The sequence below is a fragment of the Maylandia zebra genome, linkage group LG23, assembly GCF_041146795.1.
Source record: "Maylandia zebra isolate NMK-2024a linkage group LG23, Mzebra_GT3a, whole genome shotgun sequence".
Lineage (NCBI taxonomy): Eukaryota > Metazoa > Chordata > Actinopteri > Cichliformes > Cichlidae > Maylandia > Maylandia zebra.
In genome coordinates, this window is record NC_135188.1 from 15,561,750 (window position 1) to 15,586,081 (window position 24,332).

Below are 24,332 nucleotides of genomic sequence, written 5' to 3' on the forward strand. Positions count from 1 at the left end.
ATACAACCTGCTTACAAATTCATGAAAGCATTTCTGAGAATGCAGAAGAACATAAATTGAACTTTGTAGAAATCTGTGTCTCAAAATGAATCCATGCATGCCAAAACAGATCATTACCTAAAGTGAGAAAAGTCCTGCTCTGCCATTGCAGATGCCCCACCATGTATCCAAAATCAGTTGTTTGCAATGTTTACAGGCCCAAAAGTAATTTGTAGCACACCTAATAATAATAATAAAATAGTCATCCTGAGGTTGTACGTACTGCACATCACACACAGACCTGGGCAATACCCCAGTCTCAGTGTCACAGCTCCAGTCACACTCAGGTCAGCCAGATGAGCCAGTGCAACCTGCCTGCCTCAGACTGTCTGTGGCTCTTCTTACCCCTTGTGGCTGCTGCTGCTGGAGCTGCTTGATGGTTTTCTTGGCCTGCTCCAGCTGAGCACCGGCCTCCTCGCTCTGCTGTTTGACTGTAGCCAGCTCCCGTTTGACCAGGTAGTTTTCCTCTGCCTCTTGAGCTCGAGTCACTTGTCCCTTTGGACATAACCAACCGATGAGGGGTGGAGTGAGCACGACAGGAAGTGAAACGAAAGGACGGAATGGGTGGGCAAATCAGAGAAGATGAAGGATTGGATTTTCTAAGGACATGCTTGTTTTTAACTCTAAGCAGCGGGTGATTTAGTTTTAATTCCTTAGATGTATTTAGCATCTTTTGTGATTCTCTTACTTTGTCTAACATGCCACCATGTGGTTTTCCATGCAGTTATTTAATGATGTAATCAGCTGTCATAATCTGGATTAGCACTGTCACTGCCCTTTACTAATCATAAGCATGCATTGCTAAAGAGAGACAAAAAGATGGAAGAAGGAAAGTCCAGCATAAGTTCTAAGGGTAAAAAGAAAATGAGGAGTATACCTGGATCAATCTATCTGCCAAGGAAGCGCTTTCCTACAAAACAGAAATATCAACAAGAGACAGCAGAGAGAGAGAGAATCCAGAGGACAGTTTAAAGCACACAAAAGAACAACTGATTCTTTAAAAGAAGACGTGCAATGTTCATTTTCCCTCCAAAAATATTTGGTTTACGCAATGAGGTATAAAAGGAACATTGCAAAGCAGGTGTGGTGAAAAAGGTGCAAAAATAAGCAGGTGACAGAGTGAAGAATTGGGCGGTGCAGATAACAAAGAGGTTTCAGACAGGAAAAAGCACAGGGCAGCCCGAGAGTGAAGTTTGCTATAATAGCAGCATGACGACAGTGTTAAAGAGCGGTGTTTTACTTAACAGAGGCGCTGGGGCTCTGTGGTTTATCCAAGCTTTTAGCGGTTTCAGTTAGTGGAGAGTTAAAAGATCCTGAGAGTTACGTGACGAGGAGCAGCAGCCTCGAGTTTGGTTTAAACTAACGGACTCGTTTCCGCCCTGCAGGCAAACACAGCGTAGCAGACACCCTTAATATCCTCAACAGACCTCATGCATGGTGCCTTTACCAGGCAGTAGAAGTGCCCATTCAGAGAGACTCAGTGTTGTGCACAATGACACAAACAGTGCACCCTGACATGCAGTGCTTTGTATGGACGTCAAGTATCAAGCAGCTCCGTTCACATTTCAAACAGGCTTCTCTGCTTCTGTTAGTGGGGTCAGCTGGGTTTTTAAATTCTCCACATGACCTAAAGCCCAAATCCATCAATGTTTCTGACTTTATCTACAATCAGAACATTCACCATGCCAGTCCATGATGGCGCACCAGCAACTTTCAACTAACACAGCTCAGTTAGTGAAAGACAAGACTCCGTCATTAGGAAATACACATGATATATGGACATAAACAGCAGAATGGGTTAATGTAAAGTTGATGAGGAGAGCGCAGTGTCTGACTGTGACAAACACTGATTCACTCACTTTCTCTAGTGTGTCTATCCTCTGCTTCAGAAGCCTGTTCTCTGTCCGCAACCTCTGAAAAAGACAGAATTGCAAAAAGACATGAGAAAAAAAAATACTACAAATTGTTTACATGGGATGCTCTGGGACTTTAAAGTATGTCCACACACCTTTATCTCCACCTGTTCCTCCATCTCTTTTGTTTTGATTGTAGTGTACTCTTTTTCTAACCTAAAAAAAAAAAGCACAGAGCATCTGTTAAAACAAATCAAGCACAGAATGATTAGAATGAAGTCGGCTGAATTGATTTCCATGTATCAATTTGGGATACAATCACCTTTCCTTTTGTCTTCTATATTTTATTGCTTCTAAAAAAGATATACGTTTCTTTAAAGAGACACCATTACAAATGGAAACTCTGGAATTTCCCTGGCCCCTATACTGAACAGGTACACAGAACGTTTAAATGTGTTGCTTCCTCCACTTGGAACGGGTATCAACCAAGTTTTGAATTTGCAGCATTCAAATATTAGCAGTCAATTTGCTCCAGTGCTGACTGAAAAATCTTGTCTAAAGTTATGCAACAGTTTAAAAACAAAAAAACAAAAAGGGGGTTCAGCTGTAAAAGAGGAACAATGAAAAAACAATCACAGCAAAAAATAAAATCTCTGAAAAAGGAAGTTATGAAATGCCTGCTGCGCTTACTTTTTCATCTTCTTGGCGTTGTATTTAACTTGATAAGCAGCCTGGATGACCTTATCTGGTCCACTGTCCAACTGGTGTGGGATGACCTTCTGAAAGTGCTGAAGCACATAAAGAAAGCGGGGGCAAGTGTCACACCAGAATGCATGTTTTAGTCACAAGCTTCTCTGACCTCAAAGGACCGCACTAAACATCAGCATGCCCACAAACTGGGACGAGATGAGAGGTTGCACATAAACAGAGGGTGATGGAGGCTTCTCCCCTGGAAGTGCTGCTGGTGATTCACCTGTAACATTCCCTCCATGTCGAGCTGAATGAGTTCCGCCTGGTTCATCTGCAAGATGGCGAGCCCCACGCGGAAAACAATCTCCAGGCCCTGAAAAAACCCCACCAGTAATGAGCATGAAATAATACTCAGTGCGCTGTCAAATTTATTGGACAGTGGACTGAGAAGAAACAGCCCGAGTGATTGTGATTTAGAGAAAAAGAAAAAGGCCACACTGCTAAAGGTGACTGTAACTGTAGTGCTTAATTTTGTCCAACAGGTGGCACTAATGGATAACTTTTATTTGATAGCTGATTTTACCTAACTGTTCTTAAAGCTGTAGAATAAGTGTACTGGCCTGAAATCATCTCTAAACAAATACTCTTAAAAATTTAAGCACAGACTCTGTTTTTCTGAGGTGGGGCTATTAGTTCACAGTGACTTACAATAACAGCAGCTTAAGATATAACCCCCAAACCCTTTTCAGATTAGACACTGATATAATGATGGCTCATTTCCAAGTGGACCTATTGCACTCATTTCCAGCTCAACGTTTTTATTCACAGGCTTTACTAGAGTAGCCTTGCATGAGTCACAGTTCAAAATCAATCCTGGGCCTTGGTGCACCCCCTCAGTTCATACACTGGCAGAAACCAGCAGTTTTAGTTCCTCTTTTAGATCGCAAAAACTACAAGCAAACAGAAGTTTAAAGACAGAAGAAGCCAGTGTTGTAAGAATGTGAACACAGGTGTAAATTTCAAGCTCAGTAAAGAGAATGACAGAAAGATTCATACAAGTTTACAGAGCTTATCGTTCAGCCACAGTTTGCTTTAACTGACCTCACACATGAAGATGTCAAAGATCCTCGTAGCAACGGGCAAAGGGAAGGAGGTGAGGAAGATGGTGAGGAACCAAGAAGAGGCATACATGGAGGTATGAAAGCTCTGAGCTTGGAAATGTATATGAAGCTCTGGGAGTTGCTCCTGTGAAAAAAATAACAATCAGACTCACTATTGTTGAAGCTTACATGTTGGCAAAGCGTTACTCCCCAAGCTATGAGGTGTCTACCTGGATCATGTACTCAAACTGATACATGCAGAGTCCCAGCTCAGCCATGCTGGGTTTGAAGAGTTCTCGTAATCTGTAGTCCTGCATCAACTTCACAAACACGCAGAATGCTTCCTCTTCGGGCATCTAGAAAAATATTATGATAGTGATCAAATTACTAGCTGGAAGTTTGTGTTACAGTGTGTGAGAGTATGTGTGGAGAATACAATCATTACCTGCATGAGCAGCAGACCCACAATGAACGCACTTCCCTGACAATAGCCGACCTCACGGTCCACCAGAGAATATGCCTAAGGTAATAGAGATTATCGTTACAGGAGTCTCACTGAAGATCAGATTTCTCTCTTTTTCTTTATTAAACCACCTTAAAACCAAATACCAGTTCTTGTTACTGGAACACAAGACTTATCTCTTTATCTGCATGCAAACAGGTTTCTTAGACACCGCAGAAGACACACCTTCATGACATTGAAGAGCACTTCCTGACCCAAGCTGTCTTTCTCCTTGAAGAACTCGTGTTCGGGATAAGTGCGAGCGATGTCTCTGCGTATGAGCTTTTCGCAGGGTGACGTCATCTTTAATAATTCTGAGTACTGATCCTTGATGGGCATATTCTGGGCATTACACAACAGCTGCCACACTATAGCTCGAAAATGATGAGGAATCCCTTTCCTAACAAGATCCTGTAGAGAAAAAAAAAGAGCAGATATTTTCTTGATGTTCTTAAAGTTTTCTGCAGGGTGTAGGCAACAACTTTTTAAAATGAAACAGTTTTGTTCTTTGTTCAGGTTTTATGATAGTGTCAGATTTAATATCCAGTCACACAAACGTGGCAGTGAATGCACATCGAATAACCATTCACCAGAAAATCATATCATTTAGAAGTTTAATTCCTTATTCCAAGAAACGTCGATCAATACCAGCAGGAGAACCCGCAATCATGTTTAGCCTTGTTCTCATCCTCTCATGCAGGACTTGCACTACCTTGTTTGGCCCAGGTAAGTGTATGGATACTAGTTAAACAGGTAAAATAGTACCAACTTATAGCACCTTGTTTTTCCAATCGTTTTTCAACTTCTTTATGATCTGCATGGGTCAGGGATAGCTCAGTAGGTAGAGTGACAGCCCCATGATTGGAAGGTTGGGGGTTCGATTCACCTGAACAGCTACCCTGAGACACCCCTGAGCAAGGTACCGTCCCTACACACTGCTCCCCGAGCGCCCAGTGGCTGCCCACTGCTTCACTGAGTGAATGTTTTAAATGCAGAGAGGAATTTCCCCACGAGGATCAATAAAGTATACATTTAAATTATGTTTTTTGTGTGTGTCAAAAATCTTTTCATGGGAACCGCAGTCTAATAACGCAAATGTATCCGTTGCAGGTTAAAATAATTAAAATCTTTAGTGCACAGGTCTGTCAGAGAGTCAACTCAGGCTCATCAGGCCAATGAGTTTCTAATTCATTAGTGGAAATCCAGCATTCGCGTACACAGGTATACACGTGGTAGTGTAAATCACTGTGGATGTCTCTTAAACAGTGTAGTCATGCAGCTAGAGCATGTAGCTGATGTTAATAAATAACTTTTTTTTTCTAAAAAGTCTGCACTTCTTCACTTTTTGTAATGTGAAAAAAAGCTTTTCATATTACATCTGCCAGAGTATAAGTGAAAAAAATACTAAGAGCTCCGCAACTCTATTCATTCATTTGAAACACCTTTATACTGCTGCACTGTATTAGCAGTGCAGAAAAATGATGACTTATTTCCACTCAACTTGGAGGAATCCTTATCAGTACTGGTTTCCCCTTCAGTGGACGTGTCGAACCACAAATGGATCGCAAAAGGTTGTTTTTTTTTCCCCACACTGAACAGTTTATCATAAAAACATCTCCCCAGAGAGGCAGTGGACTAGCTTCATGAGTTTAATGGTAGGGGAAACCATGACAATGTAAAATGAATCCATGGGAACCTAAACGCACATTTGGGATTCTTTTTTCAGCTCTGAATGTGAACAACAGAAAGAAAAACACCAAACCCTTCCGTGGAGAAAAACAGAGACCTGCATCTTAAACAGGATTAAACCATGGGTATGCCTCAAAGCCTAATATTTCTTTTTCCACTTCAGCACACTGTGCATCTTTTTTAATAATACAGTTTCCACTGCCAAACATAATCTTGTCAGTGATACATTCTGTAGAGTGATCTATTTCCATATACTACTGCTGATACAATTTGATTAAGCAATTTCCTGTGCTGACAGGGAACAGTCATTTTTCCTGCTATGCGGCCACGTGAGTGAGTGTGTGGTTGTGTATGTCTGTCTGTGTGCGGTGTCTGCGTGCATCTGGTCAGTCCAGGGTGCATCTGGAGCAGAGGTCCACCCACACATGCTTTCAGCAGGGGACCCCTCTCCCCTCTTAGAGGTTAGATAAGACAAACCAAGCTTTGTTCTAGACTGAAACAATGCACCACAGTCTCAAACCTTGACTGTTGAACGAAAGCTGCCTTATGAGTCACAAGAACTATTCAAGAGCAGAGGGTCTTAGAAGATTACATATGAAATATAAAGTATTAGAAAGACGAACAAATCAGGGATTTTGCTGACAAGTGCAGAAAAAATTTACGTTTCTTCCTTCGTGCAACAGAAACTGTGTTTCTTGTAAGCAGAGCGGAAGAAAACAGCAATTTTGCGGAGGCCTCAGCAACTGTCATTAATATCCTAGGCTAGTTGCACCCATGCGATGATGACTACTTCTGTTAAATTACATAATAACACTGTGTATGTTCACAGCTCCTTCCCAGCACTTCCCCATTTAAACATCCAGCAACAAGAACAACAGAAACTCCGTCCCTACAGAAGACATTAGTCTTTTGCATGATTATTTTAATTAACAGAAACTTTACAGTAAAATATTTCTCTGTGTCAGTCATCTAAGTAACAAAAAGAAATGGGCTTGAAGTCTCTATGGTTATAACAAACGTCTGACCATAAATGCTGAGCACCTAGCTGTTCTGGCACAGCTACTGGTTGTCAGTTTTCCTAAATGACCCAAAGAAGGCTTCAGTTTGAGTAGAATTCAACAAAACTTCCATTAACAACACTCAGTGCATAAAGATAAAAAGCACCAACTGTAGATCCCCAGTAACTTTCAAACTGTTGCAGCTGCACTGAGTCGTTTAACATCCGGACACACCAGGCTTTCTGCTGAATCACCACTATCCCAGACTTGTGGCTACAATCAGGTGGTCCAACACACACCTGGCACGGTTTTACACAACAAACAACAATCACTGTGTATGTCCACAGTCTTTGTGCAGTTTAAATCAGACTGCCACTGCCACTGTCTGGGCACAGGATTATTACGGGGCTTAACAGAGTAACTGTAGAAACAAGCAAGCTAAAATTAGCGTCAAATATCTACGTCTGAAATAACAAGTTCAAGGGCAACCCCACAGGGTCACTGAGGACAGAGATAGCCTTTAAATTATCACTGGACCAAGTAAACAGTCACGTGAACTGGGCCTTTGTAACATTTGAGCCAGGGAAATTCAAAGGGCAGCAAAAAATTATAAACACAATTATAATAACAATAAAACAAATAAGCCATGATTTGAAATATGTTAAGTTAAACAATCTTAATGCAGAAACAGCAGCATCATTGGACCCTTTTTTGCAACCTAGAATAACTGTCATGGAGTTTTACTGTTTTTAAGTGTAAGTGTGAAGAGGTTTATACAGGTTTGAGACTAGGAGGAGACGCAAATCCCATTTGGTGTTTTGCGAGGAATGGCATCAAATTCTGCTAAATCAAATATGCACAGCTATCTGTTTTGCTGACCCCGTGTGAGTAAAGGAGCAGCTGAGAGAAGGCTCTTTACCTCGTCTTCGAGGCGTCAAATGTCTATTTGTAAGCTAGTAAAACAGCCCAGGCTGAATAAGCTCTTAAGCAGGTCTGCACATGATCAACCGTCACCTCACAGGTAGTCATGTGCACGAGTCTCACCTTAAGCTGCTTCTCTTTCTTCTTGCGCACATCCTCCCATTCATTGACAATTCGCCCCCACAAGATCCATGAGTCCTCCTCCAGGTGGGAGAGGTTGGATGAGGCGGAGGAACTGGACACCAGGGATGAGCCACTGTTTCGCCTGGAGCCATTCATGGAGCGCAGCGACTTGCTGTCTGTCTCCAGTAGCCTTTAGAGAAGGTGAGAGGCGATATATACTGTGAACATTTAAGAAACTGTGCAGAGACGCAACTACATTATACCGTGACTTTGTCAATGTCTGTCCATCAGACATCCCATTTACCAGGCAAAGTACAATTTCACATCTTCAGGGAAACCCAGACCATAGTGAGATCATTTTGCAAAACACTTTGCAAATGCAAAACACAGTTTGAATGAAAGCTGTGTGGATATATATAGAACTTTCAACATGACAGGTGCATGAGATATTATATGAAAGCTAAAAACAAAACTAAAAAAAGAAGAAAGAGAAAGGACTGTAAAACTATAGCAAATGGAAATATTTACTTAGCTAGTTTATGCATTCTTTTGAGGACTATTATTTACACTAGTGTATCTAAACAGCTACTGTTTTGACACATAATAACCGTCTGCCCTTTATTCAGATCTGGGTCAAAGGCCAGTGGAGTGAGTAGAGATGCATAGACTTTCTTCTTTCTAGGGATGCACCAAGGTATTGAAAGCCTGTCTTCTTCTGGCTGGACGTGTCCCAAACACTCGAGCTAGGGGGAAATCCTATGCAGCTGGATCTTTTTGATGTGGACAAGCAGTGGCTCTACTTTGAGCCCCTCAACCTCTTTCTAAGAATGGACACTCTTTGGAAGAAGCTACTTCTGCCACTTCTATCCTCAGTCTAACTCTTCTAGTCCCTACCCACAGCTTGTGGCCACATAAGAGAATCAGGTAAATGCTGTGACCTAACATTTATATTTATATATGAGCCAAATCTCACAGGTTAATACTGAATCAGACTGAAAGCTGACCAAAAAAGAAGGGTTTAAAACACTTCTGTTGAGTGAGAGAGAGAGATGACATTTATTTAAAATCTAATGGCTGCAACTGTAAGTGGTTGAAAATAAGCTGTAAAGGTCAGTAAAATATTTTCTGACTCATTTTGTTAATATCATTCATTTCTTTCATATGTGCTCAGCATGTCAAGTAGCACAAAAAGCCCGTATGTCACATTTATCACACACTTCATCAGTCTTATCAGTCTTTCACTCACAAAGTGACCTGATCAAAGATTAGAATGTGGGGGAAAAACGCGGTGACTCCCAACCTGCGTGGCACCGAAGAGCTTATGTCACACAAACAAAGGTTCAGACACCTGATCTCGGAAAAAGGACGGGGCCTCTCCAGTGGAGCCTGTGATGTCACCGAGTGCGCTATCCGAATGGCTAGGGTTACAGCCAAATTTGGGTTGTGTGGGAGGGAGTGAAACGGACGGCCCCGACAGAACAGCCTGCAAGAGGGCCTCTCTTTACTTGTATTCAGCTTTGACACCGAGCTAAAGAGAGCGCTAAAGTTTCACAGGAACTACCCGTTTTTCAAGCAATTCAGTCAAATGATCGAAAACAGTGACTCAGAAAAATTACAATACGTGTTAAACATGAGCCTAAACATACTTACAGCTCTGCTAGTAACTCACTAACAGCCAAATACAAAACCAAAGCCTTCTGAATATAACAAACTTGTAGCTAATATTTTAGTGACAAAAACACATTCCAGATAAAGTGACAAGTGGGGAAAAAAGTGCGTCATGCCCACAATTTTCAAGAAAATAAGTAATGAAATACTGCAAACTTACCAAGATAAACTCATGATGTACTCTACATGTCTCAGCTTTCTAAGAATTCAGGAATTCTGGCAAGTCTCATTAACAAATTGAAGGCAACAGTGCAGGATTTCCTCGACTGTGTGACACCACTGAACCAACGCTTCGGACTTTTATCTGCTCTGAAGAGTACAAAGGGCTCCCCAAACACACGCACCTGATAAACAACCACAGGCCGCGTCACAGAATCTGTAACTAAGTCCTCCTGCCTGCCATTGCACCTATCTTATTAACACCTAAGTGACAAAATGAAAAGATTTGTGTATTAAGGTTGCGTTAGGATTTTGCGGCAAAATAAAGACACTAAACGGGCGTCGTGAAGTCAAGGAAGGGTCAAAGGTTAGACGAACTTGAGCTCTGTGATATAAAAAAATGTTATTCAATAGATATGGATGTGGTTTGAGCTTTATAAAGGACATTATGAAGAACATGTCTCTGATTATTTTTGATCTTGCCTAATCAAATGCCACTTGGCATTATGGGGCAGGAGCTGTGGTAGGCGTTACCGATGAGTCAACGACCGCTGCGTTCAACAGAGCTTTGCTGTGACACAGTCTGAGTGGCACACTTGGTTTCTATGCTGACACAGAGTGTACTATCCATGGGAGAGATCTACAGCAGGGAAAGAATTCACAAAGCTGGCTTTAGAGAATAGTTGCGTCATCCTCTAACAGTACTTTTATGTGACGTGAACAATGAGAACCTCGGGGACTGCACACTATAGTCTTCTCTCACTGATCCAATATTTAAATAAACCCATCCACAGCCAGACATGCTCTGTTGTGGCTTTGAGAGTCCTTATCAAATTCTGGATCTTGTTGCAAGAACCGTTTATCTGATCGAATCTAAATGAGGAACCAGCACAGGAAAAAAACACTCCCAAAGAGGCCATAGTCTTCATTTTAATGTTTAATGGACATTGCTTCAGCCATGTGAGCTGTTTACTGTTTACCTAGCAGTACAGTGTGCACAAATATGGGTACAATATGCGAGTCAACCTGAGGGAAAATTTCCATTCGGAGTCTACATGCAGGGAACCTTCACCCCGGAAATATATTCCACACCCTGAAACAACAAAACGGTCAACAACAAACTAAGAAACCTTCGAGATGATCTGAATATAATTTTTGTGAGTTGTTTGGTGGGTTCAATCGAAGCTTTACCCAGTGAGCTGAGTCAAAATCAAGTACACGAATTAAAGCTTGCACTGTGAGGCTTGCACATTTCCATATAAAATGATGATGTAGAGAGAAAGAAGCAACAGACGGTCTCTTACTTTCTTCACTTCACTCTCTTTAGAACACATGGTGCCTGCACCATGAGAGCAAGCTGTTCTTTGCAAAGCAGTACGATACTATTCAAAGTAGACTGGAGCCTTTCCCAGGGGGAGGGGCAGGGCACGATCTGAATGGTTAAATATTTGATAACATTTAAGTTGAATATTTAGGCCCTAACAAACGTATCAGACCCAATCTTCTGATAATGTAGCTTCAGAGGAACAGTGTTTCGGCTTCTGGTGCAGCCAGCTGATATCCTGAAAAGACTTCTGGTAATGTTTACAGTTCTGACTATAAATAATAATAGGAACAATAACAATAACCTAATTATCTTATATGGATAAGGGAAGGTTTCAATGCATTCCTCGTTTGTCCTCCCCATGTGCCTTTAACCTCCCACCTTCAACTACCCCAAATTCCAAGAGTAAAAATGAAAATAGAAAGCTTGCCTATTCCTAAAGAATCTTTATACTCATATTCAGATATCTATCAGATATATTATATCAAAAGCAACACACCATCTTGCATTTATTGGAGAAGAAGGCATTATTAAAGCACCTAAATGTTAACAGACTAGAACCTGACTAACTACTGAGTGTTAACTTTTATTCCATCAATACTTTACGCTCTTTCATCTAAAGGTGGCTAGTTTGCAATCTGAACATCACTAATGTGTTTCTGCATGTGTAGCAAAAGATACATTTGTAGGATCTGCAAAATGATTCAGTGACGGTAATAAGAGAGGTGTGCACAACTGCCCAAATACAACATAATAAGACAAAGGTTTTGTGGATTTGAGATTTTCAATAAGGTTTAAATAATTAATATTCAACCACTCCACTATATGATTAAATTAGGTTGTGACTTATCTTAGATAGTATTTGCACCAATAAGAATTAGAGATGGACCGATCCGATATTACGTATCGGTCCGATACTGACCTAAATTACTGGATCGGATATCGGAGAAAAATAAAAAATGTAATCCGATCCATTAAATATCACGAAAGCACCTCACAAAACTTGCAACACCCCGTAACTCACCTCAGAACGTTAGCACGTCGGAGCAGTATGCATCACGTGATAGAGCGGCTGTGGCATGCGGGACCTGTGGGTGGTCTGGATAGCATTTGGAGCTTCGCTAGCAACCCGGCATTTCATCTCCGATAAAGTTATCCCGAGAGAAGTAAAGCAAGTGTGTAAGTCCATCTCTGAATGTTTGTAAAGCATTCCTGCGTTAAGCTTAACAAACGACTGCCTCTTCTTGCTGCTACTTCAATCATGAAACTGCTTAACGATCAGCTGATCGGCTTTTCTGTCGCGAGTCCGTGACTCTAGTTTGCTTTTGGCCCACTTTGCACCAGAAAGAGGAAACCAGCGGCTGAACAACAGCAGCACGTTTAAGCTTGATCAGCCATTGTTAGAATGTATTTAATATTACTTTCTACTCCAGGATCTTTTTCTACGTAGCTGACGCTGGTAACTGTGCAGGGGCGGATCTAGCAAAGTTTAGCCAGGGGGGCCGATAGGGCATGGACAGGGAAAAGGGGGCACAAAGACATACTTTTCTTTCTTATTCTCATTTAAAATGTCTAGCTTTTAATAAATAATTATCTGACACCCAAAGTTTTAATTTGATGTAAAATGAATAGAAGTCAATTACTGTATATAGTAACTATTAAGTCTAATATATATACCCTAGTAAGCTATAGTACTTTTTCCTTTGGGAAGGTACCATCTGTGCAGTCTGCAATTTTGTTGAAGAAAGATGTTGAATCTATTTAATATTTCTTGAAAAATAATTGATTTCTGTGCATTTTTTTTTCACACTGCATCAAATTAAGGTTGATTACGTCGATTAAGCATCATGAGGTGGAGCGTGAGGGGTGGTTCCCTATTTTTTATTTATTTATTTTTATTGTTGCTGGGAGTTGGAACTCTATTAGTTAGGTTGCTTAATATATATGCTAAGTACTCTTTAAAATACCAGAATAGGGAGGATGGTGTAGGTTTAAGTTTATTAGATTGATCAGTATTGCTGAACTATGAAATTTTTTTTTTTTGCATACAGGTATAACAGAATAGCTTTAGTGTAGTTGTTGTTTTAAACTTGAGTATGAACTTATACAAAATGCAGCAAGATATTTAAAAAACAGTTTTGTTGATTAAAAAACACTATATCGGATTCATATCGGTATCGGCAGATATCCAAATTTATGATATCGGTATCGGACATAAAAAAGTGGTATCGTGCCATCTCTAATAAGAATAAAGAATTTTTTCACTTGCAATTGTGAGTATATTATTGTAAACACCAGCAGAACAAAACCAGACCAGAAACAACTGTACTTCCTGAGGAAGTTCAACTTGTTTGGGGTGTACAGGAAGCTGATGCCCTACAACATTTGCACATTTCAGTGTGCCTGCTGCTGACAAGAACAAACTGCATAGAATAATGAGTTCCTTTTCACATCATCCATCATAACCTGCTTCCCATTTTTAGGCAGGAGGATGAATATTCCCTCAATGCAATTGTCACAGTCTGAGTTTAGTCCATTAGCACTTACATTTAGAACATCATGAGCTAGACTGGGTCACACTGAGGTTCTATTCCATCAACTAGAGCTCTGAAGTGTGGACCAAAAAGCTCATATTCATGTATTTTCAGACTGAATAGTGGCATACAATACTGGTATTTTCTACTTAGCTCAATACATGATCAGATGGTACTGAAAGCCATGTGTGATTTATCACACTATTAAAATAAACTGTGACCAGAACACACAAAAAAATAATTTCATAGGTCATATTAAGCCGCAAGTTTCTCAGTCACGAGCTACTGGAAAATCCCTGAAGCTTAGTAAGACTTTCTGGTATATCTATTTAAGATAAATAAAATAACAATACTCAATAAATGTGATTCCAGTCAATGTTTCACTGTCTCCATGCGGCTGTACCATAAATACATGATGACACGCACAACTAAATCCAAACAGTGTATGCTGACTCTGCCGTACTTTTTGCTTGTGTTGTTTCAACAAATCAACAAACCATCGTTCACAGGTGCAAACTGGGCTTGCACATGGCCCGTTCTGGGTTAGAATGGGCATTTAACCGTACAGCTATAAATTAATGTCATTAAAAAGCTCCAAATGATAATACTGAAGTAGTGGACATGAACCATGACAGACAAACAGGCCCATGTTCACCTATGATACCCGTGCTTAAGTGGTAAGCCTCACAGCCTGCCAGTTTAAAAAAAAAAAGTCATTGCAACGCCGGTGATTTTCTTTTTGGCTCTGGCTAAAATAGCTTTGGGAAGGCTCCAATGAGGTTCTTGCCAGGTTTGCTTGCAGAGCACAGAAAGAAAGTGTATGGGCAAGCACTACAAAGAGTAAAAGAAGCAAAATATAAATGCTGGCACAGCTTTACACAAGGTAACCTTTCTCAAAACGCCATAAAATTAAATTCAGCATACTGTAAAGTGTATTATCAGACCCCTTTTAAATTTTAAATCACTTTGTGACTTTTGTTCTTGAACAGCCCTATATGAAGTAATTTTATCTATTTACCCTATGCCTAATTTTAATACATATCAATATACTTATAATATACTCTCCAGCCCTACTATCAACTTTCTAAAATCTTACTTCATAGTTAATACTACTATTAGCAAAGTTTACCTTAAATGGTCAGTGAGTATTGCTCACATGTCACATGCCATCATAATCTTGGTAAATGGTAAATAGAATGGTTATAGAATAGAATCTTGACAAAGGATTGTGCTTCATGACTAGCAAACAGAGGTTATAGTCTACATTGTCCAGAGGAAATTAACTTTGTGTCTCTGTAAGGTCTCAATGTCCAAAAACCAGTTCTTCCAACTATCTCCAAACCAGTCAGACTGTATTCTCCACCCCTCTATAACTACATCACAAACTGTCTCAAAGAATGGTTCAATACAGTCCATCCTGTGCCACGCAACCTGAAATCAAACATGAGTCAGTTCGCACGAGAAGCTTACCTGTTCTGCTCCTCGAGCTTGGCAAGTAGCTCCACATCATCAGGACTGAGCTGGGCCGGCGAGGATGGGGAGAGGCCAGGCGAGGACAAAGAGGTGGAGGAGGAGGTAGCAGTGGTCTGCAAGGATGTGGGCGTGGCCACCTGGCTAGCCATCTGACTGACCGTGTGGGACACCGAGTTCTTCACCCATGAGAGAGTAGAACTCAGCTTACCAGCAACCTTGTCTGTCGCCACCTGCAGAAGATGAGAAGCATGAGCCCAAGCCTTCTGAAATCTCTCAGTTTCATCAAAATACAGTATTAAACACTTTCACTAACCACATCCTAGTCTGAACTACACCACTTAACATCACTTCCAGTCACTTACATGAAGCCTACATTTACAAAGAATTAAATATTTATCAAAACATCTTCCTCCTGATAGAATATCAATACATCCCAGCAGCCTTTAGTGCTACATTATCAGCTTTGTTGGAAGCAGCGCCAGGAGTCAGTGTCAGCTGGATCGATACACCTGCTTAGTTTACAAAGTCAGCATTGGCAAACAAATCTGTCTCTTTCTGATACCACAATCAATACTTTAAATGACTTGCTCGTATTCCAGTAAAGGCGCGTTGACCAAGGACGGGATTAAAATAATTCTGTCACAATTCTGGAGGTTCTTAAAATGATGTTCTGTGGATTTTATTTACTTTATAGGAGAAACATTATGCTTTTACTTGCATATTTGCAATATGTGCGTTACAATGGTTGATGCTTATATTAAAAAAGGTCCAAGTTTTAGATAATGAGGTCAGTACACGTGCAAGTAATCTGTACGAGACAAATGTTCAGTTACAGACAGTTTAGCTGTGAACACAGAAGCTCCAGTTTGTGGGGGATAGCCAAACACCATTTATCCATTTAAAGTGGAGGTAACCTTCAAAGGACAGGAGCTAAAACTGAGGAGCAGCTTCAAGTCAGCGCATGAAAAGATTAATGATTATTTTGAAGTATAAATCAAGAAACCAGTTGGAGAATAAAAATATATATGGTGTAGGAAATAAGAACAATAAATCCCTTTAAAATAAAGATACTGCTTTCTTTATCTGTAAACATTACTAATGCACAAGTACCGTCCATTCTTTTTGGTCATAACTGACATTTCAGGTTTACCGAGGACGGGATTTTTGTGCACTACATGCCACACCACTATAATCGGTGACAATACTGTCTCTGTTTCACTGGACACTACTGACTGCAGCATGAAGAATGGCTCAAAGCAACACTTGGAAACTGATAATCTATTATCATAAAGAGAGACTATACTGGATAAAAATAAGAAAAGAAGAACAACCATCAAATAACAGCATAAAATGAATGCAGGACATCTTAAATCCACTCCTACCTGCTACTCCAAACAATCCAAGCTACAGCTGCTTTCCATGAGGAAATCCAGCATGCCTTCATTAAAAAGGACAGCTTAAATATTTCAAATCCAACGCAAAAAGTATTCCACTCTTAAGAACCTTTGATCGACTCAACGACACACGGTCCTTTAGTCATATGATGATCAAACTCAGAAGGGGTCAAAGTGCTCCAAACGACCGGCTTCCTTCAAGTGAAACAAGATTAGAGCAGGAAGCATATCACTGTGCTCAGCAGAAAGAAATTCACCTCACACCTGAGAAACACTTTTTAACTTCACCTTCACCCCGACAGGAAGTCTGGATACTGAGACCTGACAGGAAACCAATCATTTCAAAAACTACCCTGAAAAAGATGACTAATTTCTCTGTATCTAGTATCACATCATAGGAGGAGGGACAATTTGTGGTAAGTGTGGTGATAGGAATGAACTATGGTGCACACGGAAAGTGTCTTAGCTAAGCTTTTTTTCCTCCTGCCAAGAGAAACAGCCAGACTTCGTGACAATATAAGAAACCGTCCTTTAATATAGTATCTTCACTATGAAATGATTTGATGTTATTGAGCTTTGGATACCACTGACGTGAAATGCAAATCTGAAGTAACAGATCTAAAAAGGAAACAGAACAGGTTTTTTTTTTCAGTCTCATTTCACCACAAACTTAATGTATATGACATCGAGCAGTCATCTCACAAACAGGAGCAAAACTGCAATGCAAAGATTACAAAAAACAAAAACAACTCACTATCTGAGAGACTAACTACAGCAATGACTACCAGTAACACTTTCACTTTGAAACCATTAATCAATCATTATTATAAACTCAATCACCCAAAAAACAAACAAAGACCATGAACAATATGCAGAGAAAACACATTAAAACTCAATCCATCACATATACAATGCAAAATTAAGGACACAACAGCCTGTACGTGTTACACTATCGGGCTATTGGCTCAAACTGCTCTAACACAACTGTGTCAGCTTAGAAATGCAATGCCCTCTCTGCAGCGCATCCTATGGCACTGTCTGAAATCTTATTATTTTGTTTGTTAATTTTCCCTCTTTGGGCAACAATGCATGCTGGCTCCCTAAAACTGCACAAGCCCTTGCTCCTTTAGTATCATCTGTGTAGGTCCTCAGTCATCCAGGTCATGGTAGCCTAAGGAGCTTGAAAAGACGGCGACTGGACTTTGCTGGTTCACTCAGCTGTTTACGCATAGTTTAGCATCTCTACTCTGAATGACTAAAAAAAAAAAAAAATGATTTATCCCACTGAATATGAAACATCTAGAAAAACAAAGATGCTTTACTTTGTCATAAAAGACATAGCATCTAATATAAACAGGGGCCTGTGCCAAGTCTATTCTGGAACAGAGAGAAACGGGAAGTTGATACACCAACTTTACTATTTTCATAACACCACCCAGCTGCTGACCTGTCACCGTGGGGGACACATTTACTGACCTTCATTGGCGATATGACGACAGAGCTAAACAAACAAATCCTCATTCTGCAGCTCTACAGTGTCTCTGCATTAAGTCAACATGGATGGAGAACAAAAAGACATCCGAACACACAGAGGGTAACATTAACCTTGCAGAAAAACAAGACAAAAGCAGCAAAGGTCTGTGCAATGAGCGCACTCCCACAAACACATGAAGGGTTATTTAAAAAGAGGAGCAGAGAACAAGGCAGGTAAAATATTAACCATTTACTATAACTAAACCATGAGTGCATCAACGAATTCATTTCCATTTGATTTGTGAAATCCTACTAAAAATGACGGTTTGCATGACCATCAAGACCACTGGCCTTTACATCTACCACTAAGCTTTTTCCAGTCAGTCCAGCACTCACAGGACAACTTTCAACAGCTGTTGAGACCTGCATAGAATGAGTTACTAAAACCAGCACTAACTGATGTGAGCAGTGCAAGGTCTCTGTCAGATTTTACTCAGCCCATTTCAGCAATCAATCAAACAAACAATCAGCGAAATGAAGCTTAGAGTCCAATCAATTCATTCATTCAATTACAAAACAAAGCATTGGCAGTACTGCTCCTTGATCGGAAAATCATGATAAATATTTGAATTACAGCCACGTGAATCAAATTTAAAAAAAAAAAACTACCATAAAGATAGACATTATTAAAAGAACATCTTAACAAATTTATTCTTTGTGAAAACTTAAACTGTCAGGGAATCATTAACTGATCCTGAGAAATGGACCTCTCTAGGTTTTATCTTGCATGGAGGTCTCTTTTAACTCAAAGCTTTGTGCATCACTGAAATAGAATACACTAAATGTGTAAAGTGAACATCTAGCCTTTTCAAAACTGATGTAAAACCTGGCTGATGTCACACAATCGTCAGCCATTGGGTAAAACCCATGTTATTTCCTGACATGCACTGGAGGATTCCTATAACCCAGCTAAATTGTGAATCTCATTAATAATGAGAATCATTGAAAAAAGTAAAGCTCAAAAACAAATCCTAGTGTATTTTATATTAGATGTTTCTGTCAGGATATACAAGCATTCTGAGAGTAGCAACTAAAATGTAATCATCTCACGACAGGACATGCTTAGACAGATGCCAATGTCCAGGTGGCCTTAGGAGACATTCCTTCCAACAAGGCACGCCAACTGCAGCAAGGCCTCTCTATAAATCCTGGATACAGAGATTGTTGCTTCTTTTGTTTGCCAAAGAACTCAAAGGGGCCCTGAGATGCAGTGTGCATAGCTAATGAAACCCACAGAAAGGCCAGAAGAAGGCGTTAGGGAATAACTTCATGGGGAACTGAGAAAGACCACAAAGGCAGAAGCATTTACTGTCTTTACTCAAAATGAACAACACCTAACAGACAACTCTCTTAGCTCAATGTAAAGCTTGAAGTTTCAGTCAAGAAGATATTTACAGTCACTCGGCTTTCGTGTTCCCATTTCTAGGAGGGGAATTACATCAAATTTGTCTGGCTGAGCATGAGAGACCCAAATCTCAGAGGAGAAAAAAAGTCCATGTGCTTTGTGAGGGTGTTAAAACACAGGCCTGACTTATAATAACACACACAGACACACACTCTGAGGTGGGAAGGCCTTTGACTTCACACACACAAGTGCAGATTTTCCCAGTGTACCATCAGCATTTCAATGGTCTTGCTGAAGGCTATTCTTCAACGTGCACCCACATAATGAGAGCTACATTTGGCCCACAAAAATCTAGCATTACAGTAGTGTGGGAAATCATATGTGCTGGCAGCAGCTCATTTTATATAATACCAGTACTTAAATTCCAGCAATGGATGGTTTATTCACTGGGAGAAACAGCTACAGCCAATCTAAAACATTAACTATAAGGCTTTTTTGTCTTGCTTTTTTATATAAATATACACTAAATATAATATAAATATAAGTCCAATCTGCCTGATCATACTTATTAAATAAATGAGGATAACATAAACACCAGTTAGTGAAATTGTGGGGAAGAAGAGAAAAACTCACAAGGGGGAAAATGGTGGCCGGGGGGGATCAAAACACTGAAACTACACTGAAGTGACAGCATTACTGATTTGTGGCTTTTAGGATTCTCTTTCTGAGCTACACAAATAATGTAATGCATTACTGGTGATTGTATTTGTAGGTATTATCTTTGCTTTGATGCGCCACAGGGTGGAAATCATAGGCTTAACTGGATGCATTCAGTTAGGTACTGCAGTTATAAGATTTCTCACGGGCCACACGCTAATATAAACACACCTGACACATTGTTTACAGTAATAATTACAGCTTGGCTTTTCGTCTCACGACAAGTTAAATGTTACTTTTTGTTTTCAGTACTAGTTGTTGGCGATAAGTTCTCTGAGGGAGAAAACCACTGTAATCTGTGTAAAATGACCAAAAATGGATTCAAATGTACTTTTTTCTTGTTCAGCCACAGGCACATACATAGAGTGTAGGTGGCGAGTACATAACACGATCATCCTCTGCTTCGCTTAGTCACACACGATTTATTGTAACTCCTTGATCCATGTTCTCCAAGGACTCTTAAATATGGGGGTCACAGGAAAGTTCTTGAAGCTTCATGTCCCCTGGGTTCACAGATTTGACTTGCTGACATACAAAAAGAGTGAGAAGTTGTTATGTGTTTGTTGGGAATTTGGCAATTGACACCACATGAGCCAAAGTTGTTCACCGATGCACTGTGGCTCAAACTAGGGCTGTTCGATATAAAATATATATCGGATGACGATATAAAAACGTCTATCGTTTCATTTTACGCTATCGTTTGTTTCGTGGTGTTGCAAAATAAACTGTTTGCATATTTTTTTCATCGTTTTGATGGTCACTGTAGTGGCTATATTAATTTCTTAAAGTTCTCTCTTTCTCTTATATTTAATATAACCACACTAAGGACAGACAAGCACCTGCTTTATGGGTTGTCTTTAGCAACAACGACGGTAAAACCATCGCATGTCCGCTTGTTTATTTTCCACATAAACCTTTCACAATAAAGCTCAAGATCCTGTTGAGAATTTTCAAAATAAACGGAATCACGTGAAAAAGTATGCACAGTATTGACGGGTGGGAAGCAAAAAAAGAGTCGTCAGGTGCTAAAAAATAAACCTTAGATTCAAACATTAGAACAGGCTTTTCCCCGCAGCACACCGTGTAATAAATACTCACAAAGAAAACGGTGGCAGTTACAACCTGTCTAAAAATGTGTAGTTTCATGCATCGGTTAAAACACTCGACTCCGGGTACAAGACGCCCAGCTGGAAACACTTCACCTACCCGAGATTCACAGAATTTACAGAAAATATTAAAATATTAATTTTTTTGTGATTTATATCGTTATCGGAAGATAGATGTTTTATATCGGGATATGAGATTTTGGTCATATCGCACAGCCCTAGCTCAAGCTACAACAAAAAAATAAATGCTAATCTGAGGTAAATGTGTATTGAAACTGATTATTTATTATTATTTATTATTTGTGTATTGAAACTGATTATTTCAGTGAAATGATGAGCTAAGTACAGGTAGAGGAAACGATTATTATACTGGCATATTGGCAAATAAAATGACATTGATAGCTGATATTTATCCTTTGTGTCACATCAATTTCCACCTGGCCAAATGATCATAGCGATATTAGCAACTTTTCTCTTCTCTCTCACATAGTTTGTTTGTCATCTCTTTTCTCCTTCTCTGAACAGTTAAGGTAGATAGCCCTTCCTCACTAAGTCTGGATCTGCTGGTAAATTCTTCCTGTTAACAGAGTTCTTCCTCCCCGCCATTTTCAAGCTCATAGGACATCTGTGATCGGTACGGTTTTTACTCTAATATTGCATGGTCTTTGGTGACGGGAAGACCATGCAATATTAGAGTAAAAGCCTAAGATGACTTTTGTGAATTGGCACACTCTATATTAAACTAAAAAACACAGTCTGCGCATCCCTCAATATAATGCACTGTATTAGGTTATTAATCTGGCAATATTATACATTTAGATCAGTTTAAATTGCTTTAGGAATTTAAAGTACGAATGAAATTCACTTTAATTGAGTCTGGTGACGTTTCTTCCTGTTATAATAACTTCTGGTGGGTTAAAAGTCCACTTGATCTCTACTTTGAGAGCTGTTGCAACTTGCAAGTCACTTCTTTGCAGCTGGACTGACGCATATGCTTAGCTGCAACACAGCCAACACTACTGCTGAGCAGTTTAAATCCTTTGCTTAGTCTACTGACACACACATAATATTGTTTACCTATCAAAAACACTTTAGGGGACGGGCAGTAAGCTGAGTACAGATGCATTAGACGCCGAGCTCCCGATTCCTTTTATGGCTTGCTGATGTTGTGAAATGACGAAATGGAGATCTAGCATCAAATGCAACAGTATGCACACTGTATGTCTTCCAGAAGGCTCTAAAGTCGACGCCTCGGACAACACTACAGGAGGTTACATGTTGAATAAATGTGACTTTAACAGACACTACCCTGCAAGAATAAATACACTGCTTATCAAAGGATGAAGTGTTTTTTAGGTTTGGGTTTTTTGTTCCAGGCGATAGCCAGAGTCCTTTATAAAGTAGTTTGGAGATCAACAGCAAACATTTAACACAAGCAACAGCGCCAACAAGCCGTGATACACGCTGATACTAAACCGCAGTTTTTGAGTTAAGTAAAGCTAATCTGCTTTACTTTAAAGTAATGTCGCATTGTTCACGTTAACAGTCACGGGTGAGAACTAAGATTTTACGAGTTACTGATCGTTCCAGTATTTAGACATAGCCCGAAAATAGCAAGAACATCATTTACCTTGAACCGTCTTTAGCCACACGCAGCAGACGTCGCCTGCTTCCCATGCACGAAAGTGTGCTAGTCCTGATACTATGAGAAAACGACAGGTTTTCACACGGTTCACCCAAGTACATATGTTACCCAAGATAGCCTAGATCGGTTTCCACTTGAAAGCTAGCCAGCGTTAAGTTAGCTCGTTCCCATTGACTCTTGGGTCCAACCCATGCAGCCGTAATACGTGTACACAAATGTCTGCGGAGCTGGGACAGACGGCGGCCTACCCGAGTGTTTACATCCCACAGAGCATGCCTGATTTGGAACAATACTGACACCAAGCGTTCAAACTGCGCAACTGCACCTCCAATACGTCATTTCTTTCATTCGTTGTTAAAAAAAAAAAAAGAAGTATAATTTTAAAAGGGAAAATCATGCATTTGTTATAGAAAATATTGGAATTAAGTCACGTTTTTCTTCCCTATGTTCCTTGTGAATAGCTTTAAGATCATCAGCTAGATTGATGATGACAGATGATTTAGCTGTGCTTCTGGCTGTACCCGAGGACGTCAATACTTTTGCTCTTTATGATCACTCTCCGCGGCAACACAAACTGTACAAACACAACTAAAGTGACACCTTAAACCTGCTTGCCAGGACAGGTTTTTCACATTATGTTAAATATCTTGTTCAAAAGCTGGTTAGTGAATTAATTAAGTTTCATTAACAATATTTATAAACTAAGAGTGAGAGTGAGTGAGAAGTTGTAACCTGTTTATAAAAAATATGGATAAGACATTTTAAGAAACAAAATACGTAAAGAATCCTGTTATCAAAGACAGAAGCAGATACACATGAAAGATCTTTGAAAGGAATCAAAATTATAAGGCTGTATTAGGTTTGTCTAAGTATAATTATGCCTTTTTTCCTTATTTAAATTTAGCTCCAAAGTGTCATAACACGCTACAGAATGCACAAGGCATTCAGGGAACAGGATATAAAAAAGCAAACCATTCACACACATTCAAATTAGGCTCATGTGTCTTTTTGCCAACGATACGACAGACATCACCTCATGTCATGTCTGTTTTTCAACAGCTTCTAATTTGGAACCAGCATGTCTATACAATGTAAAATCTTCAAGTCAAAGAAAAGAGCTCCACACATATGTTGTAATGCTTACCTAATTTTCTTACCTGAAATTCATTGCTGAGAGAAAACTACCTGTGTTAGATGAAACCTGGAGGTACAAACACTTTGGTTGTTATAAATTTCAGTTAAATAATCTTATCTTCATTGAAAAATCAGAAAAAGACCAAAAACAAGTCCAGAAAAAACTCTGGTGTAAACCTTTAAAAACGACTTTAACGTATGAGGAAATATTAATTTGAAAAATATCTATAATATGACACCTCAATCAAAGTGCCTTCAGTAGCTATATGTAGCTCATAATGCAGCAATCACTTGCTCTGGTAAAAATATGACTCGACTGACTAGAATTACATACCATGCACTCATGAAACCTACTTTTCAGGTTTCACATGAGAGCAGTGACGCA

At 39.8% G+C, this 24,332-nt stretch overlaps 1 protein-coding gene across 6 annotated transcripts in view; it reads right to left on the bottom strand.

Moving 5' to 3' along the window:
* Positions 1–23,991, bottom strand: part of evi5b (ecotropic viral integration site 5b) — a 45,201-nt gene extending 21,210 nt beyond the window's left edge. Inside the window, exons 1-13 of one of the 6 annotated variants that reach the window (XM_076879829.1) lie at positions 23,971–23,991; positions 15,071–15,303; positions 7,916–8,105; positions 4,371–4,595; positions 4,128–4,202; positions 3,913–4,038; positions 3,684–3,827; positions 2,866–2,955; positions 2,583–2,680; positions 2,048–2,108; positions 1,899–1,952; positions 917–949; positions 385–534 (exon numbers count right to left, since the gene is read on the bottom strand). In XM_076879829.1, the coding sequence (XP_076735944.1) occupies positions 385–534; positions 917–949; positions 1,899–1,952; positions 2,048–2,108; positions 2,583–2,680; positions 2,866–2,955; positions 3,684–3,827; positions 3,913–4,038; positions 4,128–4,202; positions 4,371–4,595; positions 7,916–8,105; positions 15,071–15,222 (1,398 nt within the window). In that variant the 5' untranslated portion in view covers positions 15,223–15,303; positions 23,971–23,991. Of the gene's footprint in view, positions 1–384; positions 535–916; positions 950–1,898; positions 1,953–2,047; positions 2,109–2,582; positions 2,681–2,865; positions 2,956–3,683; positions 3,828–3,912; positions 4,039–4,127; positions 4,203–4,370; positions 4,596–7,915; positions 8,106–9,743; positions 9,882–15,070; positions 15,304–16,455; positions 16,527–22,798; positions 23,078–23,970 lie in introns of those variants that run through there. The other 5 variants (XM_004552966.4, XM_024798563.2, XM_076879830.1 and 2 more) reach the window with 5 other exon arrangements.
* Positions 23,992–24,332: the final 341 nt, after the last annotated feature.